The sequence below is a fragment of the Anguilla rostrata genome, chromosome 15 (genome assembly GCF_018555375.3).
Source record: "Anguilla rostrata isolate EN2019 chromosome 15, ASM1855537v3, whole genome shotgun sequence".
Lineage (NCBI taxonomy): Eukaryota > Metazoa > Chordata > Actinopteri > Anguilliformes > Anguillidae > Anguilla > Anguilla rostrata.
In genome coordinates this window covers 19,417,682-19,440,415 of record NC_057947.1, presented here as the reverse complement: position 1 = coordinate 19,440,415, position 22,734 = coordinate 19,417,682, and the positions used below count along the sequence as shown (strand labels likewise).

The window sequence follows — 22,734 nt, the reverse complement described above, 5'->3', positions numbered from 1 at the left end:
GTCACCATGTGACTCCTCTGTGTACTTGGGGGTTTTGATGGCGGTTTAGGCTGTCTAAGCAGTTGAAGCTGTTGCGTTTACAGAAAAATCAATAGGTCTGACTTCACATTCTTTCTCTTGTGCTGTTTATGTCTTTGGCTCTTGGCCTGTTTTCCCCTGAAACGTGTTGCACAACGGCCCAGGAAGTGGGTCATAGCGATTGTGGGATGTCTTTAATAGCGCTTCCAGCGCTTGAACTGCGTGCCGGGGTGATGGAGCGTGCCCATCTCCCTGCGTGACTGTAGCGCAGGCGAAGGAGAGACGCGGGGCTGCGGTTCTGTTCCGACACGCCGAGATCCGCTCGTGTGACACGCACAGCTCGCTGGAGTCAGGACCGTGCCTCTGGTCTGGAGCCTGACGGGCTGTCGGGGCGGGTCCGTCCGTCCGTCCGTCCGTCTGTCTGAGGCTCTGGCGCGTGGATGACTGACTGCGTGGAGATTAGAGGGCTCGGAGCAGCAGGGACGCGGGGAGAGAGCGCAGGGGTGACCTTTACACAGGAGAGCACACCTCAGCAGAGTGAGGAATTCAGCCTCTTATTCGCTCTCATCTCTCTGACCGCTCTACCCCCGCTCTCCCTCTCTCTGTCCCCCTCCTTTCTCTCTACCCTCCTTCTCTCTCCCTGCCCCCCCTTCTCTCGCTCTGTCTTTCCTTTTCTCTCCCTGCCCCCTTCTCTCGCTCTGTCTTTCCTTCTCTCTCCCTGTCCCCCTTCTCTCTCTACCCCTTCTCTCTCTCTGTGCCCCCCTCCTTTCTCTCTATCCTTTCTCTGTCTCTCTGGCCCTTTCCTCTTCACAGAACAGTGTGCAGTTTGCTACCCCCGGTCTCTTGTCTGTACTGTTCTGTCCTTCCACAGGGAGCAGTCTTTTCTCTCCTGCAAAGCTAACGTTTACTTTCAACTTCTTGTCTTACCGTTTAAAGACAGTAAGGCCTATTTGAAAGCAAAACACAAAAAAGTACACATTTCAAGGGGTTATTTCCTGGAGTTCTGTTCAACATTTGTCAGCATGCGCGTAACTTTGCTTCAGGGTTAGATGGCACCCGCTTGCGTAATTTGAGTTTTTGCTCCCGCTTTCGTCCAAAATGCACCTCCCAAAACGTGCCCCACACTGGCCCGATTGTTTGGGGTCTGACGCCAGCTCGTGCTTAAGGGTAGCGCAGGTTAAGGAATCAAATCTCTCTAAATAGTTAAAAGTTTGAATGAATTGTAGGACAGGAGCCATTCTAGAAAAGATGCTTATTTAAGGAGGTACCTCTCCCTCCCATAAAACAACATGAAACATTTTTTTGGACTAATAATGTATGAGAGTTTGGAAAAGATAGGCCTTTACCACAGTCTCTGAGTCACCCATAATTCCTTAAAAGCCTCTGAGCAATAATTGTCACAGGACAGATTCAGCAAGGGGTGCATTTTGGACGAAAGCAGATGCAAAAAAAAGAATGGCACCCACTCCCATAGATAGTTACAGTAGCCAGGCTTTGCCTGCAAGACACCAGCGCTGTCTGGGCGCAGGTATGATGGGATACTGGAGGAGGACGGATCAAACGCCCACTGCGAGGCGAGGTCCCGCCCAATCTGAGATCACCACGCTCTCTTCCCATGTTTCCATAGAACCCTGCTTCCTCCTCTTCCTCAGCAGGAAATGGAAAGAATAAGTCAGAGGCAGCAACAGCGGGTGGACTGCTCCGAGCCTGTTTCGGTCATGGGCATGTGCTTTCTCATGAAGCAGCATAACTGCAGGTGCAGTGGTTACGTCTGTTTGGAATTCACCGGAAACAGATTGTTCTGTGAAACTCTTTCTCACAAACAGTTGTTTTCTGTGAAAGGTTTAAATTGGCAATTTGTCATTTTCTGTTTACTGTACATTTGATCAGATGAGGGAAAAATCTGTTTCAACGGAACTTATTTGAATTTCATTCTGGTTCTCATCTTTTTATAGCTGTGTATTTATCATCATCTCTTCAAGTTCCTCAATTTGAAGGAAACTGAAGTTGCACGCGAAAGCCGCCGCCTGTTGAACAGTAAAAGACCGCGTCCGTGTTTGTTAGGGCTCTAAATGTAACAGTCTTCCATTGCCTGGCACCTCGCCGTGGAAACAGACAGAAAAAGATTCCACCGGATGCTTGGGTAACGTCACACAAGTCCAGTCGGCTCCCCCAGCACACCCGCCACCCGTTCACATGCCAGGTCGCATCGCTAACCTGTGAGTCCTAGGCGTGCCAGTCCATTTCGCAATTCAGCTAACTTACTGCTTAGCAGGGGGTTGTGGGGAAGGGCACTGCACTGACAAATGGTCAAAAGCTGAGCACTCTGATGCCTAACCACTGTTTACTGTTAAAAATATCATTTCATATGTATTAGGCTATACATTGTGAAATGAATGGAACAAGGCTGCATGAAAAAGCAGAGAAGCCATCTCAGAGCTCAGCGTTGTATCCCCTCTGTACCTGTTTAGTGCCCCCAATCCCTTCAGTATTACCCAGCATACACTACCAGTTATGACCGTTTTCAGTGTGTCTGATGTTGGTGGGTCTCAAGATGGCCGCCTGAGGGAGTGTAGCATTGTGTGTCGACGCGATCCTCTCTCCTCTTCTGTAACACAGCAAACATTGACAGAGCCGAGTGAAAGAGAGAGGTTTAGTTTGTTTAGCCAGCCTGGCTTTTCCTGTACCTCTGTGTTTGCTGAGCATTCGTAGGGATGTTCATACCGTTGCCTGGGAACCAGAACAAAGGTGCTCCATGAACCCTCTTGCTGCTCTACTGCAGTTGGTTCAGTGGGTGGGTCTGTTTTGCCAGTTTTACATCCAGCCGTGGCTCGGGCGAGCGTGCACGCTGCTCTAAACGCTGCTCGGGCGAGCGTGCACGCTGCTCTAAACGCTGCTCTGGCGAGCGTGCATGCTGCTCTAGAACCTTCTGTTTGTCGTCCCGCACTTTTCTGCTCGCGGTCCCCCAGCGGAGCTGAGCGGCCGGTGGGTTCGAGGAGTTGGGTTCTCCTGCATCTCCTGTAGGCAGACCGTAGACGCCCCATACGAAGAGACCCGGCCATCCCGCCAACTGAACCCCTCCCTCCCGCGACGACAGCCTAGCCAAATACGTACCGCCGTGTGGGGCTGTTGCCCCGTGGATACGGCGCTAGCCCGCGGGGGTCCGCGCGCCACAGCAGTGTCTTATCAGGAAGAGCCACCAGGGGGCCTGCGCTCACGTGTGTTCATGCCTGCCGTTCTTCTCCGCGTGTTAGGACAGAGGTTCCCCAGGGGCGGGCAGAGGCCACTGTGTGGCAGTGTTATTCCCAAAGCCTGTCACGCCTAAGCAGCGTGTTTGAGGCTGTCCAGCTGTGTCACGTCTTGGCCTGGAAAGCCACGTGTCTGCTCCTTTATCATTCTGGCCATTGTCTGGTCGCAAGCTGAATTCTTTCACTTGGATGTCAGAATTATTGGTTCTTGTAGATCGTGGCCAGAAGACGAGAGTCAGTCGTGAGGCCGCTTTCTGAAAGCCTTCTAGAACATTCCTGAACTTGGCCCCATCCACTGACGCCGGTATCTGCTGCAGAGCACGTCATTCCCCTGAAAAGGGAAAAGGAAAATCAAATCTCTTCCTAAACAAATGGCAGGTCAAATTCAGTGGAATCTGGAGTTTACAAAAAATTGGCGGCGTTCTCAAAAGCAAAAAAAAATATTTTTGGAAAGGGACGGGTCATCATAACAGGCAGCAAGCGGCTTATTGCTAATTTACAGTCTAGTTTTCCAAGGTCAGATGGGTTGTTGTTGATTTGCAGGCCCAAAATACATTGCTAATGGAAAGATCTTCATAAGGTCAGCGATGGCTTAAAGAAATGGAAATGGAATGTCTGTTCACATTTTCCCCCAAAAAGATTTCACCCACAGCGTCTCATTTACTGTCTTTGAGCAAAGCTGATTGTGAAGTAGTGAAGCACAGCTGTTCATTGAGGCTCTACAGTGTTTTGGTTCCATCAGCAGTGTTCAGCACAAGCAGAGGGGGGAACTGGCCTACTGCCCTGCTCAGAGTGCCACTCCCAGGAGATCAGTCCCAGGACCCTGTACTCCCCCAGGCCCCAGGTCCCAGACCCCAGGGGGCCAAGCCTCCACCCCTTCCCCCCGCACCGTGTCCCGATCGAGTCCTATCCGAAAGAAGATAGCGACCCAGAGTCACACTGTCTGGTGTTCACAGTTGTTGCGGCCAAATATAGGGACCCCTGCGCCCCTTTTTTTACGGCCGCCCGGTTAATTATAGGCCCCTCTGGCCCCTCACAGCAGGAGGGGAGCTGGACCAGTGTCAGCCGTGCTGTTTACTTCCCCTCTCCGCTGTCGCTTCAGAACACGCCGTCCGCGGGGCCGCCCCCCGCTCTCTGAGCCCAGCGCCGTCCCCCTCCGTCCCCCGCTCTCTCAGCCCGTCACCCCAAAAACCCGCGCGCTGCGCTCTTAACGCATGTCAGTCTCCGCACTCTGTGTGCAGCTCTCTGGCGAAACCGCTCTTATTTTGGCAGTTTGGGTACGGTCGTGAAGCGCGTGAGCTGGGGAGGAATGCGCAGGTTTTAAAATGGGAGGAAGAGGCGCTCTTGGCAGCAGGGCCCTGCTTAAACACACAGCGAGGAGTCCCCTCTAAAATGGCTGCCATTCCTCTGCACTGAGCCAGTTCATTATCGCGCAGTGGAAACTCTCTGCGTCTGCCGTGGCTTTATTTGGCCGTTTGCGCGTCTTGGCGTGGCTTTGCGTTTAAATGCGGGGGCGGTTTCCCCGATTCTCTGCTGCGTCTGGTACGGTGTGCAGCTCATCACAGATTGCCTGGTTGGTCTTCTCGCAGAGGAAAACATACGTTTGCTCCAAGTATGACTCATAAATTAAACATTTTAGGTGAGTCAAGGTGAGGTTAAAAGGATTTATGACACCGGAACCTGTTTATGAAATTAAAAGATGAGTACATCATGATCTGTGCATTTTTTACTCTGGTAATCGAAACTTAAGTGTACCTACTTTTTTGATGAGGTCGTGTTGTGAATCTGTTTTGAACAGTTGGGCCTTGCTATTGCGGGGTTTTCAGTCTGCAGTTATAAGCTATTTAAATGTTTTTTTCTCCCCTGTTCTTATGTTTAAAATTTGAATCAAATCAAATCGAGTCAATGACAAGCATCCACTTCTTAACGGTACAGACGACTGTTCTCTGCTGTTCTCTGACCTTGGTCAGCGTTAGCAAGGTTTCAGGCAGAGAAGTTTAACTTCACCTTGAACACCCCTCCCCTTCAGTAGCAGAACGTGCACTTAGCCACAATATGGCCTTTGTGTTTACCTCCAGCTCAGAGGTAATCTGGCTGTGCTGACATTGAAAAGCAGACTTGCCTCTAATGGCCGCCGTGTTTTTGAGGAGTCAGGAGACCAGAATAGGCAGCAGTGAGGGAGGGGTTCGGGGGGGGGCACCTGTTACTGTGGAATGCGGGCTGCGCAGGCCAGAATAGATCGTCCTCTAACAACAAAGGGCGTCACCACTGTGCTCACACGTACCGCCTTTGTCACGCTAGCTGAGCTGCAGAAAGACCGTTCGTTCTTTTAAAACCTGCCGTAAAAATAGAGACTTTTTCTGCTAGATGGCATACTTTAATTAGGTCTGACCTTCACGAAGGCCCTGCCACCTGAAATAATAGTAATGGGGGAAAAAAGGAGCGTCTGACATTTTGTACCTCTCACTCACCCGCTACACTTCAGGTCCGAGGTTTATACGTTAAAAGTCGATGCACAGTTTCCCTTTTGGGCGTGGCCAAATAGGGGCACATTTCTGCTGACCTTTGACCCTGACACCCACTTGCTTGTGGTGTGGAGCAGCGGTTTTGGGATTGGAACCCACCGAGTGTGCAGGCCAGGCCTGACCTTCCACACACATAATCGTCACGGATGAGTGCTTGGAAAATGAACCCCCCCCCCCCCCCCCCCCCACCCTTCTCACATCACTCGTCCCGCGTCCCGCGTCCTGTTAATCAGGGAGTTTGATTTTCAGCGACTTCCTGACCCCCCCCCCCTTCCTTCCGCATTATTTCACTGCCTCATCAACGTCTGAAATTCCCTCCGCAGGCCTGTGAGCTGGCGATTAGAGCAGACGTGACGGACAGAGAGAGGAGGGAGGGGCGGGGCGGGGGGCGGGGGGGCCAGCTGCCAGGAGCGCCTAGTTTGGAGATGAGATGACCCGCGGCGTCTATTTGTAGAATGACGAAACTGTGCTGAAGACAGGAATAGGAGGAAGAATTCCTCTCCTGCGTAAAGGTCCTCAGTGTGAGACGCGCCTAAGAGGACTGGGGGGGGGGGCAGGACCCTGATCCCCGATCCCCGCTCAGGAGAAGGAGAGAGAGACAGAGAGAGAGACAGAGAGAGACCCATTGAAATGCATGATTCAAAATCCCCAAGTCCTTGTGAAGTAGCAAATTCCCATTTCTACTCATGAACATATTCATAAACATAAACATTTGTAATTGATAGAACTGTATTTATGATGTCTTTCTTTGATACTGATTTGATTTTAAACAGACTACATAGGACATACTAAATTTTCACGCGAGAGTGAAAAGGAACAAACGTGCGTTAAAGGTTTCTGTAGTGGAGATGTGACGGGAATCGTGTCGCAGGATGTTGTGATCGATGGGGACAGCTCTGTGTCTGAGGATCTGGTTTCTTCTTGCTGTTATCGCTGCTATTCCCAGACGCTGTCCGCTGAGATTCACTGCCTCGGCCGAAGCCAGCGCTTTCCCTCCTTTTTTGTGTGCGTCCCGATGCCTGACGCCCCTCCAGCTGTGGAGCACCCGGAGCCAGAACTGAGCAAGCCCGGCCCCCGTACCGTACCTCCGACAGCAGGCCCACCGCGGGGGGGGGGGGCGGCTCCTGTGCGGATCAGCCGTCCCCCTCCTGTGACACGCTGACCCCTTCCTGCTCTGGGCCGGGGGGTGTGGGCGCTCTTAATTTGAAAGGGTAGCCCAACCCTCCAGTGGCCGATTGGGGCAGAGAGAGAGGGAGGGAGGGAGGGAGGGAGTGAGAGGGAGAGGGAGAGGGAGCAGGACTTGCTGTGGAGCAGACGGATTTTCGACGGGATCAGCGAAGGATCGCCGCTACGCCCGTCCCCTCACGGAGTATCGCTGCCTCGCTCCCTTCAGACTGTTCCAGTTTCGCCCACTTTTCCGCTGCTCTTTTTGGGATCGCCCCGGCCATGGAGGTCCAGAGCCGCGCGCCGCCCCCCTCCATCCCCGAGAACGGGGAGCTGCAGGCGGAGGTGAACGGCCTGCGTCACGGCGACGGGGGGGACGCGGGGGACGAGGAGGAGGTGCCCGTCTCCAAGTCCCAGAAGAGGCGCAGCGACATCAAAGTGTACAAGGAGTTCTGCGACTTCTACGCCCGCTTGTGAGTGTGGCGCTGTGGTGGCGCTGTGGCACTGTGCCACGCCAGGCCTGGCACGCGCGGGTGCAGGACGTGTGACACGGATTCTGTCAGACACACATTTCACTATGGAAACGCACGCTAGGCAACAGTATAGTCACTGGTGCTACAGTGCTGTGGGCTGTCTCAGTAGACTTAGGTGGGATAAGTAGAAAACAATGTGTGGCCTGTCAGGTTGGGTTTAATATGTTATTATGTTTATTTTTGAAACGGTGAATGGGACTGCAGTGCACGCTTACAGTGCCTGGGCCTCTGCGGGGGCGGTGGTGCTTGTTGGAGAGGTGTGGGGTTTTAAATGCCGCACGTGTGCGGTTTGAGAGCAGGACACAGCGCAGAGCTTGTGTGGAGAGCGTGCTCCCGCAGGGACCGGTAAAGCGCTACAGCGGCGTTCTGTCGGGTCCAGCACAAAACGGGGATTATGTAGGGAAAGCTGAGAGCCCCGTGTGGGCGTGCGAGCCTGTGGAAAGCTGCTCGTAGGGAAAGAGAGAGAGAGAGAGCTGGCCAATACAGGTATTTTTCAGCTGTTTGTGACTCCTGGTGAACTGTAAACATGTGAAATGTTATTTTCCCCTCTGTGGAGTGATACAAAGGTGGGTGCCTGGGTGGCAGTGGCTTGTTGCTTCCTGCAGTCTGCAGTGTGAGCGTGAGAGGCTTTACCCACGGCCTGTAAAACGCCAGCCTGTCCCGATCAGCTGTCGTCCGTGTATTTTCTATATCAGATGAAGCAACCGAAGCCCAGATAAGTGTGAAGCTTGACTTCGGCCATTCCGGTCTCTGCTTATTGTCCCTGAGGAATGCGCTGCAGGTATATTTTTAGAAATTATTCGTTTTTCCTCAGACTTCCTGTCTGCGCTCTATCGGCTCCATATTGGTTCTCTTAGCGATTTTATCTATTTCTGACATCCAGGAAGCTGGCGATAAATTAGACGTCCCTCCCGCTCCTCATCTGGACCTTTTAAAGCTGATTTATTGATCAGGTCTGCCAAACCTGCAGCGAGCCACATTCTGGAGGGTGGAGTTCGTACTAGTGGGTACTGTGTGGGTTTCTGCAGGCTGCTCGTGTTTATATTTGTAATGGTAATGTATAAATATCCATTGCAGCCAGTGGTGTTTCTCATGTTGCGAGTGAATACACGGTCTTCTACGTCATTGTCCGGCATGGTTTAATTGCCATATTGTATCTGTGGCTTGTACCATAGAAATTCGGCAGGCACCATTGGCAGACCACATTACACACTGGGCCTAGACCTGGAACTGTCTGCATTGCGCTATTCCAAACCAAACACACAGGCCTGAATTAAGTCAACATTTGTCCTGAACTTGTTACAAGAAATATGTTACAAGTCTTTAAAACTGCTGTTTGACTTCTAAATAAAAACAAGTGTTAATCTTGCAAACCATTTGGCCAGTCACCAAGAGTAACTAACTAAACTTACTGTGATTTTTCTTTTTTTTTTTAAATGGACGCTTGCATTTATTTGTAAATGAAACTTGGGAGCGAAGGCTGATGGACTCCAGATGGCTGTCCTGACTGAGCCGCAGTGGGTGTTAGAGTGTACAGGACGGAGACGCTGGCGTGAGCTCAGCCTCCAGACCCAGCGTGCGAGGGACCAGGTACCCTTATATGGGCTGGAGCGGCAGGGAACGGCTCGGCTACGCTCTGGATCGCGAGATGGTGTCACAAAAAGGCGTTCGCACTCCCAACACATTCTGCCATTTGCTCTCTCTCTCTTTCTCTCTGACAGTCACGGAAAGGGGATGGAAATGCCAGGGGGATTGGTCATTTCCTCCCAGAATTCTCTAGGGCTGGGGTGTGGCAGCTGTCTGGTGCTTGTGCTCACAAGCTAGTGACACCAGGACTCCACATGCTACTCACCACTATGAGGCCTGCCTTTGATTTAGTGAAGGGACGGGTGGCACGGATTCTATGGGCCCACCAGAGGGTCAGCTGTGCTCCTTCTGTCCTCCCTGCTACTACGGCCGGACGTGTCCAGCTGGCGACGGAAGTTTCCGGGCTATGTTACAGTTCATGAATATTCACGAAGTGATGTGTCCAAACAAGAACATTCATTTGAACAGTATTGTTGTTGGACAGTCCTCTCCGTGAATATTCATGAGGCGTTTTGTGTTAGGATGTTTATGCTGTGAAAGTAAGGGGACAGAACCTTTGGTGTTAAGAGCTGAGCCAACCATCTGGTGGGCTGCAGCAGTCTGGGGTGGCGGCCTGGGACACCACGGCAACAGTTCCAGGCTCTAAACTTGGGAGGAACTCTGCTGTTGTACCCTTGAGTAATTTCTTCATTAAGTATGCAGCTGTACAAAGGGGTGTGTAGCAGAAATCACCATGATTTACTGCACTAATTTAGACTGTCCCACGGCTCAAAATGCCAAGCTTCGGACAATCGGATTTAAAGACCCTGAACTGTCGTAGACATGCATTTTTAGTAGAACCCAAAAAACAACGAAACAAACAAATGCCATGATATTAAGCGCATTCTATACTCAGCTGAGATTTTAAATTAGATTGGTTTTTTTAAATCCTGGAAGCGAGGTTTTGGTACTGGGGATTTGGCAGCCATGTTTGTGCGTGTGGTTTTTTAGAGTAAAGCTTTTGATGCTACATTGAAATGGCAGATATGCCATCCCAACAAGTTACGGCTTGGTGAAGCGGTATGCCCCGTACTGATACAGCACCGTGGGTTTGGCACTGTTCAGGTTTAATATTACACCGCAGGGTTTCCCACAGGAACACGGTTAGCTGAGGGGGAGCTGCCTCTGAGGATGAGCAGCAGCGTGAAGTAGCGGTCAGCTGTGGTGTTTACATAGCCTACACCTAGCCTAGTGACAACATGATGACACAATGGCAATAAATTATAAGACTTAGATTCTGAAATATGAACCTGATTACTTTTAACAAATAGTATTATTTAAATGAATTTGTATAAACCTATTTTAAAAATAAAATAATTATAATATCATAGCTATAGACAATCATATCAGCGGTAGCTTCAAATACAAGCCTTCCATCAAGCTTCCACCCCATATCTGCAATTATGCAGTTGTCCAAATAGCATGCTGCTGTCTGCATGAATTCTGTACCCATAGCTATGTTTTAGGCGTGATGTAATCCTGATTGGCAGAGGCACATCTCCACACACAACGGCCACTACTGCACCAATCTATCTGCAAGTCTGACATCACAGTATTCCTTAAATTTAAACAAAAATACAGGAAGAAAACTGTTGTTTTGAACCATCCAAGCTGCTAATGGAATTGGGGGCTGGTTCAGTTAACAAAGTTCCAAACCTTTTGGAGGGCTTTCGTTAGCCCTTGTTACGGTGTCAGTGTTCAGAATGTCTGCGTTCAGCATGGATCAGAGGTCATGGTGCTTTGAGCCGGACTCCTGCGTTCAGTCTGGCTTCAGGCTGGTGCTGGTGTTGAGGGCTGGCCTACATCACCCAGACTGCTTCAGTACAGAGGTGGGTTTTTTTGTGAGGCAGGAAGTGGATTGGTTACGGCAGTGTCCGTGGTTGTGAACATGCACTGCTCAGCCGGTCTGTGAAATGCAGAAGCTGACGGGCTGTGTGTCAGTTTACTACGACGGTTTATGAGCTGAGGCCTGGCTGCATACCCGTGCGGCGTAAACACGCTCTCCTAGAGACTCGCTGGAATTCTGACCTTTCAAACAAAAGCAAATCCACAGTTCTCCTTCTCTTTCTCCTGCCCCCCTTCCCTCTTCCCTCCCTCCCTGAATTGTGACTCTTGTGGCCGTTGACTGGTGGCGAATGGCCGCAGTAAGATTTAAGGCTCTGGTTGTGAATGCAGGGGGATTTGTTCTGGCTCAGCCATTAACTCTCTCATTAGGTGAGGGCTTTCATGCTTTTCACAGCTGCAGTTCACTGCTAGCGTTGACAGAGCCGCAGCGAGCGCCTGTCTCCAAAAGAATGTCAGAAATGTGTTTGGTTTACGTTAGCTCTGCAGATGTTACGCACTTGAGAAAGTCAAAGCAAGCTTTTATCTTTGCAAGCATGGATTGGTTTCAGGATTGTTGTTGTACAGAAATGCTGATGTTCAATAATACTGTATCGTGGACAGGATCAGTAGTGACTTGTACGCACGATACCGTTATCGTCGTGGTTGTGGTTCTGTGTACCTCTCTCCTCTTCCCTAAACCCCCTCCCATAACTATTAAAAAAAAAAAAAAAAAAAAATTTTTGGTTCAGACTATCTTGTTTCTCCTTAATGTATGCTATCATAGTAAGGCTTTTATCTGCATTTGTTCAATGGACTTAAGTGGACTTGATCCTGAGTTTGGTTACACTGTTGTAAGTCGCTCTGGATAAGAGCGTCAGCTAAATGCCTATAATGTAATGTAAAATGTAATGTGGTGTGTTTGATATGAGCTTACCGCAAGTCTGTGAAATGAGGCACATGCATTCTGAACTCACGTCTTGGCGTAATGTCTTAGGTCACGCACTGTGTCTGGTCTTACAACAGGTGGTAATTACTCAGTGTGTGGTTTCATTATCCTCAAGGGAGTAGCTCACAGTCAATGAAAAGTGACTATTTAAAGGCATTATGAGCTTTTTGCAAAGGCAAGGCTTCACAGACGTGGTCCTGGAAGCTCCCATATATGCAGGTTTTGCTTCTAGGCAGCCCAGTAATTACAGTAGTTAATGTACCTGAGAACATGCATTTATGTGTTTCCATGAATTTTATCAACAAATTCATAGAAACACTCATCATGCAGAGTTGGTTGATTTCTCAGTGGCTTTTTTAAAGCCGTTGGTTTTATGGATAACCATAAAATGAATTGTCCCCACATTTAGGACTCCAGTGTGTTTTTGCCAATAAAATGAATCCATAAATCAGTCCATTAATGAGGCGTACATGACACAGACCCCACAACTCAATTGTCAGCGCTTCAGACATTGGAAATTTTTTTTAAAAACTGGAACTAAAACCAGCATACATAGGGGCCCCCAGATGTGAGTTTGGGGGGGCACTATGTTGCCTGCATCCTGGCAGAAACACGACGTGAAGGAGAGGGAGGCGGGGAATGTGAAACGCCCAATACTGAGGACATGAGCAGCCAGCCAATGACACGCCTTGTCCTGAAGCGAAATGTGACAGGTTTATTGAGCTTTATCAAGAGTGTGACGCTTTATTTAACCGGTCTGCAACACACCTGCCCAGTAAATTATGTTATCTAAATTAGAGGGTGCAGAAATCTGACAGCTTGATACGAACACGTGGTGATTTAAATCTGTGTGCTAAAGATATGAAACGTGTTTAGGGTAGGTCTATAAAATTTGTGGCTAATAATTTAAAGGCAGCATCGCTGACCAGCTTTGCTCACAAACTTTGTGACATCACAGTGGAAATGCTGTATGTGAACCATGCCTGCGTAGGTGTGGATCTGTGTCATCTGAGATTCAACTGGGCTGTATCTCAGCACAGCCTGAATGGTTGACTGGATGGAAATGCTGGTTGCTCCTCAGTGCAGGCTGGGACTTCTCTCTGTCTCGTCATTTTCAGATAGGACATGGGGATGTGACCCAGCGTGTCTATCACAATGTCTCAAAATGGCAGATTGGCGTTCCCTCAAACACATCTGTGCCGCCTTCTCTCGTTGCGCAACTGCGAGATAACGCTGTGAAAAAGAGAAGTTTGAGAAAACACACCCTCATCTTACCAAATTCTCATCTCCCACCCTTCTCCCTTCACCCATCACTAATGAATCAGAGGGTTGACTCCTGGGAGCAGAACGGCTAAAGGTCCCGTATTTCACAAACACAATTTTAAACGGCATCAGTGTCAACAAAAAACAGAATTCTCAGGAACAACCATTCACCATCGCAATGTTGCTGTAAAGTCATGTGGGTTTTCCAACCAGCATAGTGTGTTGAGTGATAAACATTTAGAGTGCAAACAGATGTATGATAGTGTTCAGTGCCCTAGTCTGACTTAGCATTAGTTAGGTCAGAATAATGTTCACTGTGTGAACTGGACTTTGTGTTCTTGGCTATAAATAACTGTACAAAATGAGTATTGTACCTTATCGAACCTGTGTTTTGTAGTTGTTCCAATGACCTTGATATGCACTTTTACGTCACTTTGGATGAAAGCGTCTGCTAAATTAAAATGTAATGTTGCAGAACAGTGCTTTGACATTGTGAGATGAAAGGTGTGATATAAATGCAAATCCGTTAGAATTGGTATTACTCCAAATCTGTTCATGCACAAAGTGCGAGCCTTAGCTCCTGCTGTGAAACCAGCACATTCTGCTTGGATGATTTATCAGTTACTGAGAAATTCAGTAAGGGTGTCAGCAGACCATGTGTAGCCTGTGAGGCCTTCCTGCCTGGGGTCTATGGAAGGAATGTGATATCTGTTCCATTACAAACTTTCAAGTAGAGCTTCTTGGATGAATGTGCTGTTCTATGTTTTTATTAATTGAAATGATTGCTTTGCTAAAGCAGAGTAGAAGGGAGAATGTTCCCAACATATTTCTTACTCTTTAGGATTAAGAGATTTTTGCTTTGAACATCTTTGTCAAAGGGGTGCCCTTGAGAGACCTCACAGAATTTCTCCTGCATTATGACCTCACAGAATTCCCACTGCACTATGGCATCACAGAATCCCCTCTGTGCTGTGACTTCACAGAAGGCTCTGTGACCTCACAGAATCTACCTGCACTGTGACCTCAAAGAATACTTACTGCACTTTGATTGCACCAAATCCCTACTGCACTGTGATCTCACAGAATGTCAGATACTCTGGGACCTTAGAATCAGCCTCCGTATGCTCTTCAGATATGAACACTTTGGTTTAATACTCCAAGCTCATCATGGGAACTATTAGGGTTCAGCATGGTTGAAAGGTGTTTACTATCGTACTCATTGTGAGCTGAAAGCTCCGAACCAGGTCCAATACCTGAATTGTACCCGCCGTAAAGGTATTGGCTGCATTAATTAAATAATAATTCACTTATTTTTTATTTCTCCCCTGCAGCAACATGGCAAATGCCCTGGCAAATGCCATCTGCGAGCGCTGCAAGAGTGGCTTCGCTCCGGCGGAGAAGATCGTCAACAGCAACGGGGAGCTGTACCACGAGCAGTGCTTCGTCTGCGCCCAGTGCTTCCAGCAGTTCCCAGAGGGACTCTTCTATGAGGTGTGCTCCGCCCCCCGCACCAACTGACCATACCTGGGGCTGGGGGGAGGGGCTACAGCACGATCCGTACTCTGAACTCCCCCAGACACGGCATAATTAAATCCGTCATTCTGCTTGATTCATCTCTAGAATAGAGATGTTGGAGGTATTTGGTGACTTGAGAGTTACTAGAGACTTTAGGACCTGAATAAATCAGCCGGATTGCTGCTCTGGTCATAACCGGAGAAACAGCTTTCAAGTAATATGTGCACAAGCCTCATACATTAATGTAATAGGGCTCACATGAACCATAGAGGGATTTCTCATTAGCGTTCTGAATGCGTTCAGAGTCTCATTAAACAGTATATCACTGGTGAAATTCGTGAAGAACGGTACAGTGTACAGTCAGAGCCCTTGAGAAAGTTCCTGGAACAGGCTGCGCTGTGCTTTATTTCCTGTGTCCTCGGGCACTGGGCACTCTCATGGCTTCAGGCACAGGTCAGGTTCACCGCGGTTCGGCTCGGCAGCCAGATTTGGCCGGAGGCCGTGGAAAAGCGAGGGAACGCAGAGGAAGACAACCTCGCTCGGTTAATCCTCACCTTAACTGCTCATCAAAGCTATCGCCCCAGGATAGCTGGATAGCGACTTCAGGAAATGAAATGCACGCGTTCCCTTTGAAGTGGCTGCTACTGCGGCCTCCAGAGTACGAGCGTGGACCAGATCCTCCCGCAGCTCCGGCTGAAAGCGCGGGCGGGGCGGGGGGGGTACCGCTGACGTCCTCCTGGACTGTGCCCCCCACCCCCAGGCTTTGGGACTCTCGCTCTTGGGCTACAGAACGGAAAACTTTCAAAGCATCCGGAATATTCTCTGTGAACGAGTCCCTATTTATGGATGTAATCTCACGCTGGTCCCATTCCCTGGCGTGTCCTCTTTATTAGTGTTGATGTTTGATTGTTCCGCACATGTGGGAGGCGTGTGTGTTAAAGGGGGCACGCTGTGGGTTGTGTGCGCTCACGTCTGCCCTCTCCCTGCAGTTCGAGGGCAGGAAGTACTGCGAGCACGACTTCCAGATGCTGTTCGCCCCCTGCTGCCACCAGTGCGGTGAGTAAACACGGGGCACGCGCCCAAACGCGCGCCCGGGCTCCTGGCACACGCGCCTGGGCTCCTGGCACACGCCCGGGTCCCGATGCACGCGGAGCCGGCGCAGCAGATGCTCTGGGTGGACTAAGAGGCGCCGGTATCAGATGAGTTCTGTGGAACTCACACGCACATGGCCGTGCTTATGTAACGGGTGTGGCCCTGCCGCGGGACTGGAACTCCGGCCACGCTGCACAGCAAGAGATACGATTACCCTTACGTCTCTGAGCTCTGCTGCGTTCAGCCCGCTGCAGTCTGTTATGGACAGTCCACACTCCTTTTATTTATTTATTTAGTTATTTATTTATTTATTTATTTTTATTTTTTAAATTTATTTCTGCTACTTTCTTCAGGTGGGGAAGCTGGGAGTGTCACAGATAGAGATTGGATAATAATGCAGAAAACACCATTGTTGGGAATTGAATCTCATTTATTAATTTTTAAAACTCCTTTTCAAAACCCAAGATCTTTGTGCGTACAGTTACGCATATTATAAGAGGGCTAGGCAAAATGTTGAACTGATGAAACTTCCCGTGAGCGGGGTGAGTGAAATGAGAACGGTGTGTTAAGTGAAGGGCTGTACTGAGTCTCCTGCTCTTCCTCAGGGGAGTTCATCATTGGCCGCGTGATCAAGGCCATGAACAACAGCTGGCACCCCGACTGCTTCTGCTGCGACATCTGCCAGGCCGTCCTGGCCGACGTGGGCTTCGTCAAGAACGCGGGCCGGTGAGTCCCGCCCCCCCGCCCCGCCCACACGCACGGCAGGGCTCCCATCAAAGCCCTGCTGCGCTCGGGCTCCGGGGTGTGCGTGGCATTAGCCGCTAATTAGCCGCTCTGCGCTTCGTCCCGCTGCTTCAAAGGCCCTCGCCCCGCGCCTGTGTGCAGCGGGCCGGGACGCCCCCCTGGCACGGTCGCCGTGGTTACCGCGCGCGGCGCACTCACCGTTTTCCCCCTGTCCTCCGCAGGCACCTGTGCCGCCCGTGCCACAACCGGGAGAAGGCGCGGGGCCTGGGGAAGTACATCTGCCAGAAGTGCCACGCCATCATCGACGAGCAGCCGCTCATCTTCAAGAACGACCCCTACCACCCCGACCACTTCAACTGCACCAACTGCGGGTCGGTGCCCGCCTCCTCCGCGCCCACGCTTACCGCCCAGCACGTCCCAGAAAAAAAATATATATATCCGGTCTATGGAGATACTTACACACAGTATCAGATTAATGGGTATTATGAATACTGATTGAAGCAGAGGCACTCAAACACTGATTCCTTTCTAGGAAAATTATGTTCCATTATATTACATAATGAAGGGAAGCTGACAAAGAATGGAGAAAGTGTGATCATCTGTAGATTTACTCATTTCCTTCATCATTAAAATAAAGCCTATTCAGGACCTTTCTGTTGTTTTTCCACCCATATATGTAGCGTGTCCATGCAGGTGCTGCTCAGAGAAGGTTCCAGAAAAGGGCGTTTCTGTGCTGTGCACTGTGGTGCATCTAGTTTATATGTCACTATGCTCAGTATAGGCAGTTCTGCTGGCCAGGGGCCTTTTGAACCATGAAGTGAAGCTGCTCCCTCACTCTCCTTTAAAATCGACCCGAGGAGAGGAGAGGAGAAGAGGGGAAGGGGAGAGTAGGGGAGGGGAGGGGAGAGGAGAAGAGGGGAGGAGAGAGGAGAAGAAGGGAGGGGAGGGCACTTCTGTGTTTGGCATTTCTCAGGGCCTCTGGCTGAACCCAGGCGTGTGGTGTTTTGAGTTTCACAGTTGGGGCTCCCCATGACCTCGATCCGTCTGTCTGTCTGTCCCCGAGTGACCGAAGCAATTAAAGCCGCGCAGTGTGGTGGAACAAGGAGTGCTCAAACGGCCGTGATTGGTGGGTTAGTGTAAACAGTGCAGGCTGCCTTGCCATGCCTGCGGCCAACATGCACATAGCTAAGGCCACTGAATATTTAATCAGGCATTGTCTCAGGACGCCAGCATGTGAAGACTCACCCGAGCGGGGCTGAAACAACAAGTGGCACGAGCAGGGAGCTAAGTTAAACTCTCTCTCTCTCTCTCTCTCTCTCTCAACCCTCCCCCCCCACGCCCACTCTCCCTCTCTGTCTCTGGTTCATCACTCGTGACTTTGGGAGAACAGGCTGTTCAGTTTAGAGTAAATACGGGGAGAGATTGATTATGCAACATGTCGGCACATGGGTGACTCACTAGAAGCTGTCGTCGTTAAACGCGTTCGGTACACGATGGAAATCAGGGGCAGGATGTGCTGTGAATCAGAGGGAAGAAACGCGGTGCCCTCTGAACACCTTCTCCTCACCTCTCCCCACTTCTGCTCCTCTCCTCCCCTCTCCCCCTCTCTCTCCTCCTCTCTCCTCCCCTGCAGTAAGGAGCTGACGGCCGACGCTCGTGAGCTGAAGGGGGAGCTCTACTGCCTGCCCTGCCATGATAAAATGGGCGTGCCCATCTGCGGCGCCTGCAGGAGACCAATCGAGGGCCGCGTGGTCAACGCCATGGGAAAGCAGTGGCATGTGGAGGTGTGCATATGATAATTAAGCAGCATTTATCTCGTACCCAGATGCTTTACTATGCAGCCCAGTTAGAGAAGCCATTTCCAACCAGTAATATGTCCGTTTCGATTTTAAAAGGAATTGAATATACTAGAATACATTGCGATACTCAGAGGTCATTTTGGTTTAGGTTCTTCTATATTTCCTCATTCCAATATCCTGCTGTAGCAGTGACAGTCATATTGTTTGTCTGGTTTCAGTTTTGTTTGAGACCTTTGATGTATTTTGATTTTCTTACTGATGTGTTTTGAAGTTTCCCCTTTTCCCTTGCTTACAGTGCGCTGCTGTGTTTTCCTTTCATTTCGCTGGTTTAAGGAAATGCTCTGGGGCAGTTTTTTCTGGTCTAGCTTTTCTGTCCCATCCTTCAATGTCTTATTTCAGTCATCTTTTTCCTACTCTCTGAATGCTGCAGTACGTCTGCTCATAACTGCTCCCTCTTTGGGTCCTATTCTGTACGCTCCTGTCTCTGTGTCCTTCCTCGTCCTCCTCCTCCTCCGCCTCCTGCTCCCTCAGCACTTTGTGTGTGCCGTGTGCGAAAGGCCTTTCCAGGGCCACCCGTACTACGAGCGCAGGGGACACGCCTACTGCGAGAGGCACTTTGACATGGTGAGGAGGGGCGAGGCCACTTCCTGCCTGCCGCACTCTCCGCTCTGCTTCCTGTTTACCCAGAGTGCCCTGCTGGCTCTGACTCCTCTCAGACAGGGAGCTCCATGCACACCACACAAATGCTCCCATAATCCACTGCTGTGTATCTATATAGTACATACAGTACACCATGTTATTACTTCCATAATCCATTGCAGTAGCTCTATACTCCCAGAATACCTTATGCACCCTCCCATAATCCACTGCTCTATGTCTTTACCTACTATTTACTAGACACATAGTCCAGTTGTTAATAATGAGAACAAAAGGCAAACTGTTGTTGGTTGACCTTAAAAGGTAACGTACGTACTACAAGTTGTGAGTCCCGTGGGCTGAGCCTGTCTGGAGGGTCAGTGTGTCCAGCAGGGGGTGCTGTGCTGTGTTTTCCCTGTAACCGCTCGCCCCTGACCGCGCCTTTGCTGCAGTGATCCGCCCACTGTACTAACGTGTTGGGCCCATGCCGTGTGTTTGCAGCATTTTGTGTGTGCTAAGTGTGAGAAACCCTTCCTGGGCCACCGTCACTATGAGAGGAAGGGACTGGCTTACTGTGAGACGCACTACAACCAGGTAACGTGATGTGATCCTCCCTGACTAAACCCAGCAGGCAAAAACACTGTCTCTCAGCATGACACAAAAGCACTGTAAACCATGATTGGTGTTGCTTTAAAATGGGAAATGTTTGAGTGAATGTGCTCCCATCAGACACAAGAGAGTGTATTATACATAGTATATATATTTAGTGTATATATATATATATATATATATATATATTTGTTGTGAAATTCTATAAATGTAACCTGAAGTATAAAATATCACAAATATTAAACGAAATATGTTTGTATATTAAAATAAGTTGACTATGTTGCATATTTGGCTGGAACTACTTCATAGCCTTGAATATATACATGGGATACTGTGGAAAAAGTTTGTTTAAATTATCCAGGTGAATGTCTGTTTAAGGAAACTTTTAGCGTGCAGAAGTTTTAATGATGAGGGCATAAATGTACAGACTTAACAGTCCAGGTCAAATTAGGAAGCGTAGTACAGCTTCACTGTTTCTCATGTATGCACTGCCCCCTACTGGTGAAAGGAAAGTGTCTCAAGCCCCAGAAAGTCTTTATGTATCTCCCTCAAGCTTGCAGCTGTACAGCCAGCTGCTGAGCGCCTAGCAGAATGAGCAGTGGAGAGGTGCATGGCTTGTGCACGTGTGTGCATGACACCTCCAGTGATTTTGAACAGTTCGTTAGACCCGAAACTCTGTCTGATCAACATTCTCCCTCCCTCTCCATCTTCTCCTCTCTCAGCTCTTTGGAGATGTTTGCTATCACTGCAACCGTGTCATTGAAGGAGATGGTAAGATGTCCCTCCTGCTCAACGTGTGTCTGCACATTGTAATGTGTGTCATATCTTGTGTGGTTTTATTATCTAGTTTTATTATGGTAACATAAACGTTAGAGTATCAGTGAGCGAAAGATATGCATATGCTTTCTTTGATGACATTAAATGATTTTATATTGTGTGTGTGTAAGACCATGCTAGTTTATCCCGTACTCTGAGTCTGTGCCCTGCATGCAGTGTTGTTGGTGTTGAGTGTGTGTGGAGGCAGTACTGACCGCGGCTGTACCGGAGCTCTAACATGCCGCCTGTGGTTCCCTGCAGTGGTGTCGGCTCTGAACAAGGCCTGGTGCGTCAACTGCTTCGCCTGCTCCACCTGCAACACCAAGCTGACTCTGAAGTGAGTGGGACCCTCCGCCAACCTCCTGCCGGGAGGTGTAATCCCAGAAAGCCTATTATACACCATGCGTATTATTATTATTATATACCATTCTCACTGGGTAGAGTTCCTCTCCTGTACCCACAGCAGTCCCTGGGTTTTGGCTGCTTCAGTAAGTGCGGTCCTATATGAATGCTGCAGGAAGGAGAGCGACTCGGTGAGTCTTAGCTCAGAGAATGTTCCAGGCCTTTCTAGCTGCAGCTGCAGCAGCATCACCGTCTCACCAGAAACCGTTCCCTCCCTTCTTTTGTGTTTCTTTCTTAAATCTGACACAGTTTGCATTACACCATCCTTTATATCAAGTCTGGACTGGGAAAAAAGGCTTAAAAATCACCTATGAAAAGCAGCTATGTTAGCGTGTTTAAACCTGTGTTCCATACTCGAAGAATTGCGTGTGTATGTAAAATGTCAGTTCAGGTGCAGGAGGTTACTGAGGTAATGGTATCTGGTGAAATACCCTGGAGGGTAGACCTCAGGGAAGTTATTCCAGTGTGACTGGTGAAATATCTCATTTTAAGATGGAAGCAAATACTGTCCTATATTCTCAAATATATGAAGCAGAATATTTAATGCATCGCGGTAAAAATATTAGCAGAATACATTTATTCATGTAGCTTCAACAGAAGCTCCTATTTCAGAGAATGTTGCTACTGGTGATGAAAAAGTGAGTCTGGTGAAATGCGGTTGGTTCACTTGATTCATATGAAGCTTCCCTACCTCACATGTTAATGGCAATAAAACAAATGGCACCGGCCAGAAAAACGCACATAAACACACTCGAAGTACAGAAAAACTGAACTGTTCCTGGAGAGTGTATCAAATTACAGACCAGGCTGTGTTGGCATAGCACCCACAATCTAGTGGTTTAGAAGGAATGTATTTTATTAGGGAGTTACATGGTGATTATGGCCAAAACGAACATGCAGTGTCTTCAGTGACCTGTGGGTGGTTGACAGGTGCTATGTGCCTGCTGTAATCTCTCCTGGAGGGGCGTGGCCAGTGTGTGAACATTGACCGAGGACGGTGGGGGGAGGGCAAGTTCTGTGTCTCCTGCCTCTGCTCTGAATCTAACAGCTCTGCCTTCCACCTCTTTATCTTTCCTCTCTTCCCTCCTCTTCCTCCCGTTCTGCTTTCTCTCTCCATCGCAAAACCCCTCCCTTCTCACCTCATTTCCTGTCCCTCCTCTTCCTGCCCCCTCCGCGTCCCCGCCCCTTGACCTCCGACCCCCCGGCCACGCAGGGACAAGTTTGTAGAGATGGACCTGAAGCCGGTGTGTAAGCACTGCTACGAGCGCATGCCCGAGGAGCTGAAGCGCCGGCTGGCCAAGCGCGAGCGCGACTCCAAGGAGAAGAAAAAGAAAATGGCCATCTGTTTGTAAACCTTTCTTTTCCTTTCCCCCCTCACCGCTTCTTTCCATCCATTGGTTAGTGTCATCCTCCTCTTTTTCTCCTCTAGCCCCTCGGGTCTGGGCTTTTCCTCCCGCGTGTGCTCTGAAGATGTTTGGTTTGTTTTGGTTCCTGTTGGTTTTGCCGTGTCCCCTCTCACCCTCCCTCCATCCAGTCACAGTGGTGTAGACGATCATCAAGGTCAAGTACATTTTACATTTTAGGCATTTGGCAGATACCTTGAGCCAAAGCAACAGACAGAAGGTACATTTAACATGGCAAGAAAAACACCACTAGATTAGTAGATTCTGAGCTGGGAAACAGAATATGAGAAACAAAAGCCATTTTGAGGTGAAAGTTCAATGCTTGCTTAAGACTGTCTGCACGAAACCAGCGCCTAAGCAGGCTTATGGTCTGTTGTGTATGCATAAATGAGATTTGGTTTTTTGATTGGCATAATCCGGAAGCGCTTTCCTGGATTGATTAGTGTACTGTGTAAATTGGAATGGATTTGCCAGCACAGAAAGGGGTGCTTTGTTTCCTCTGGTGCTGTCCCTGGCCTTGGTGCCGGAAGTCCCACTCATAAGTCTCAGTTCCGTCCTGCATTTGCTTGCA

At 49.4% G+C, this 22,734-nt stretch overlaps 1 protein-coding gene across 8 annotated transcripts in view; it reads left to right on the top strand.

The window, feature by feature from the left end:
- Positions 1 to 22,734, top strand: part of LOC135241425 (LIM and senescent cell antigen-like-containing domain protein 1) — a 37,778-nt gene that overhangs the window by 13,062 nt on the left and 1,982 nt on the right. For 3 of the 8 annotated variants that reach the window (XM_064311812.1, XM_064311813.1, XM_064311811.1), the window contains exons 2-10: positions 14,479 to 14,638; positions 15,652 to 15,718; positions 16,360 to 16,480; positions 16,720 to 16,869; positions 18,132 to 18,282; positions 19,435 to 19,527; positions 20,265 to 20,313; positions 20,620 to 20,695; positions 21,974 to 22,157. In XM_064311812.1, coding sequence (XP_064167882.1) covers positions 14,479 to 14,638; positions 15,652 to 15,718; positions 16,360 to 16,480; positions 16,720 to 16,869; positions 18,132 to 18,282; positions 19,435 to 19,527; positions 20,265 to 20,313; positions 20,620 to 20,695; positions 21,974 to 22,112 — 1,006 coding nt within the window. In that variant the 3' untranslated portion in view covers positions 22,113 to 22,157. Of the gene's footprint in view, positions 1 to 7,082; positions 7,429 to 14,478; positions 14,639 to 15,651; positions 15,719 to 16,359; positions 16,481 to 16,719; positions 16,870 to 18,131; positions 18,283 to 18,828; positions 18,922 to 19,434; positions 19,528 to 20,264; positions 20,314 to 20,619; positions 20,696 to 21,973; positions 22,158 to 22,734 lie in introns of those variants that run through there. The other 5 variants (XM_064311808.1, XM_064311814.1, XM_064311809.1 and 2 more) reach the window with 5 other exon arrangements.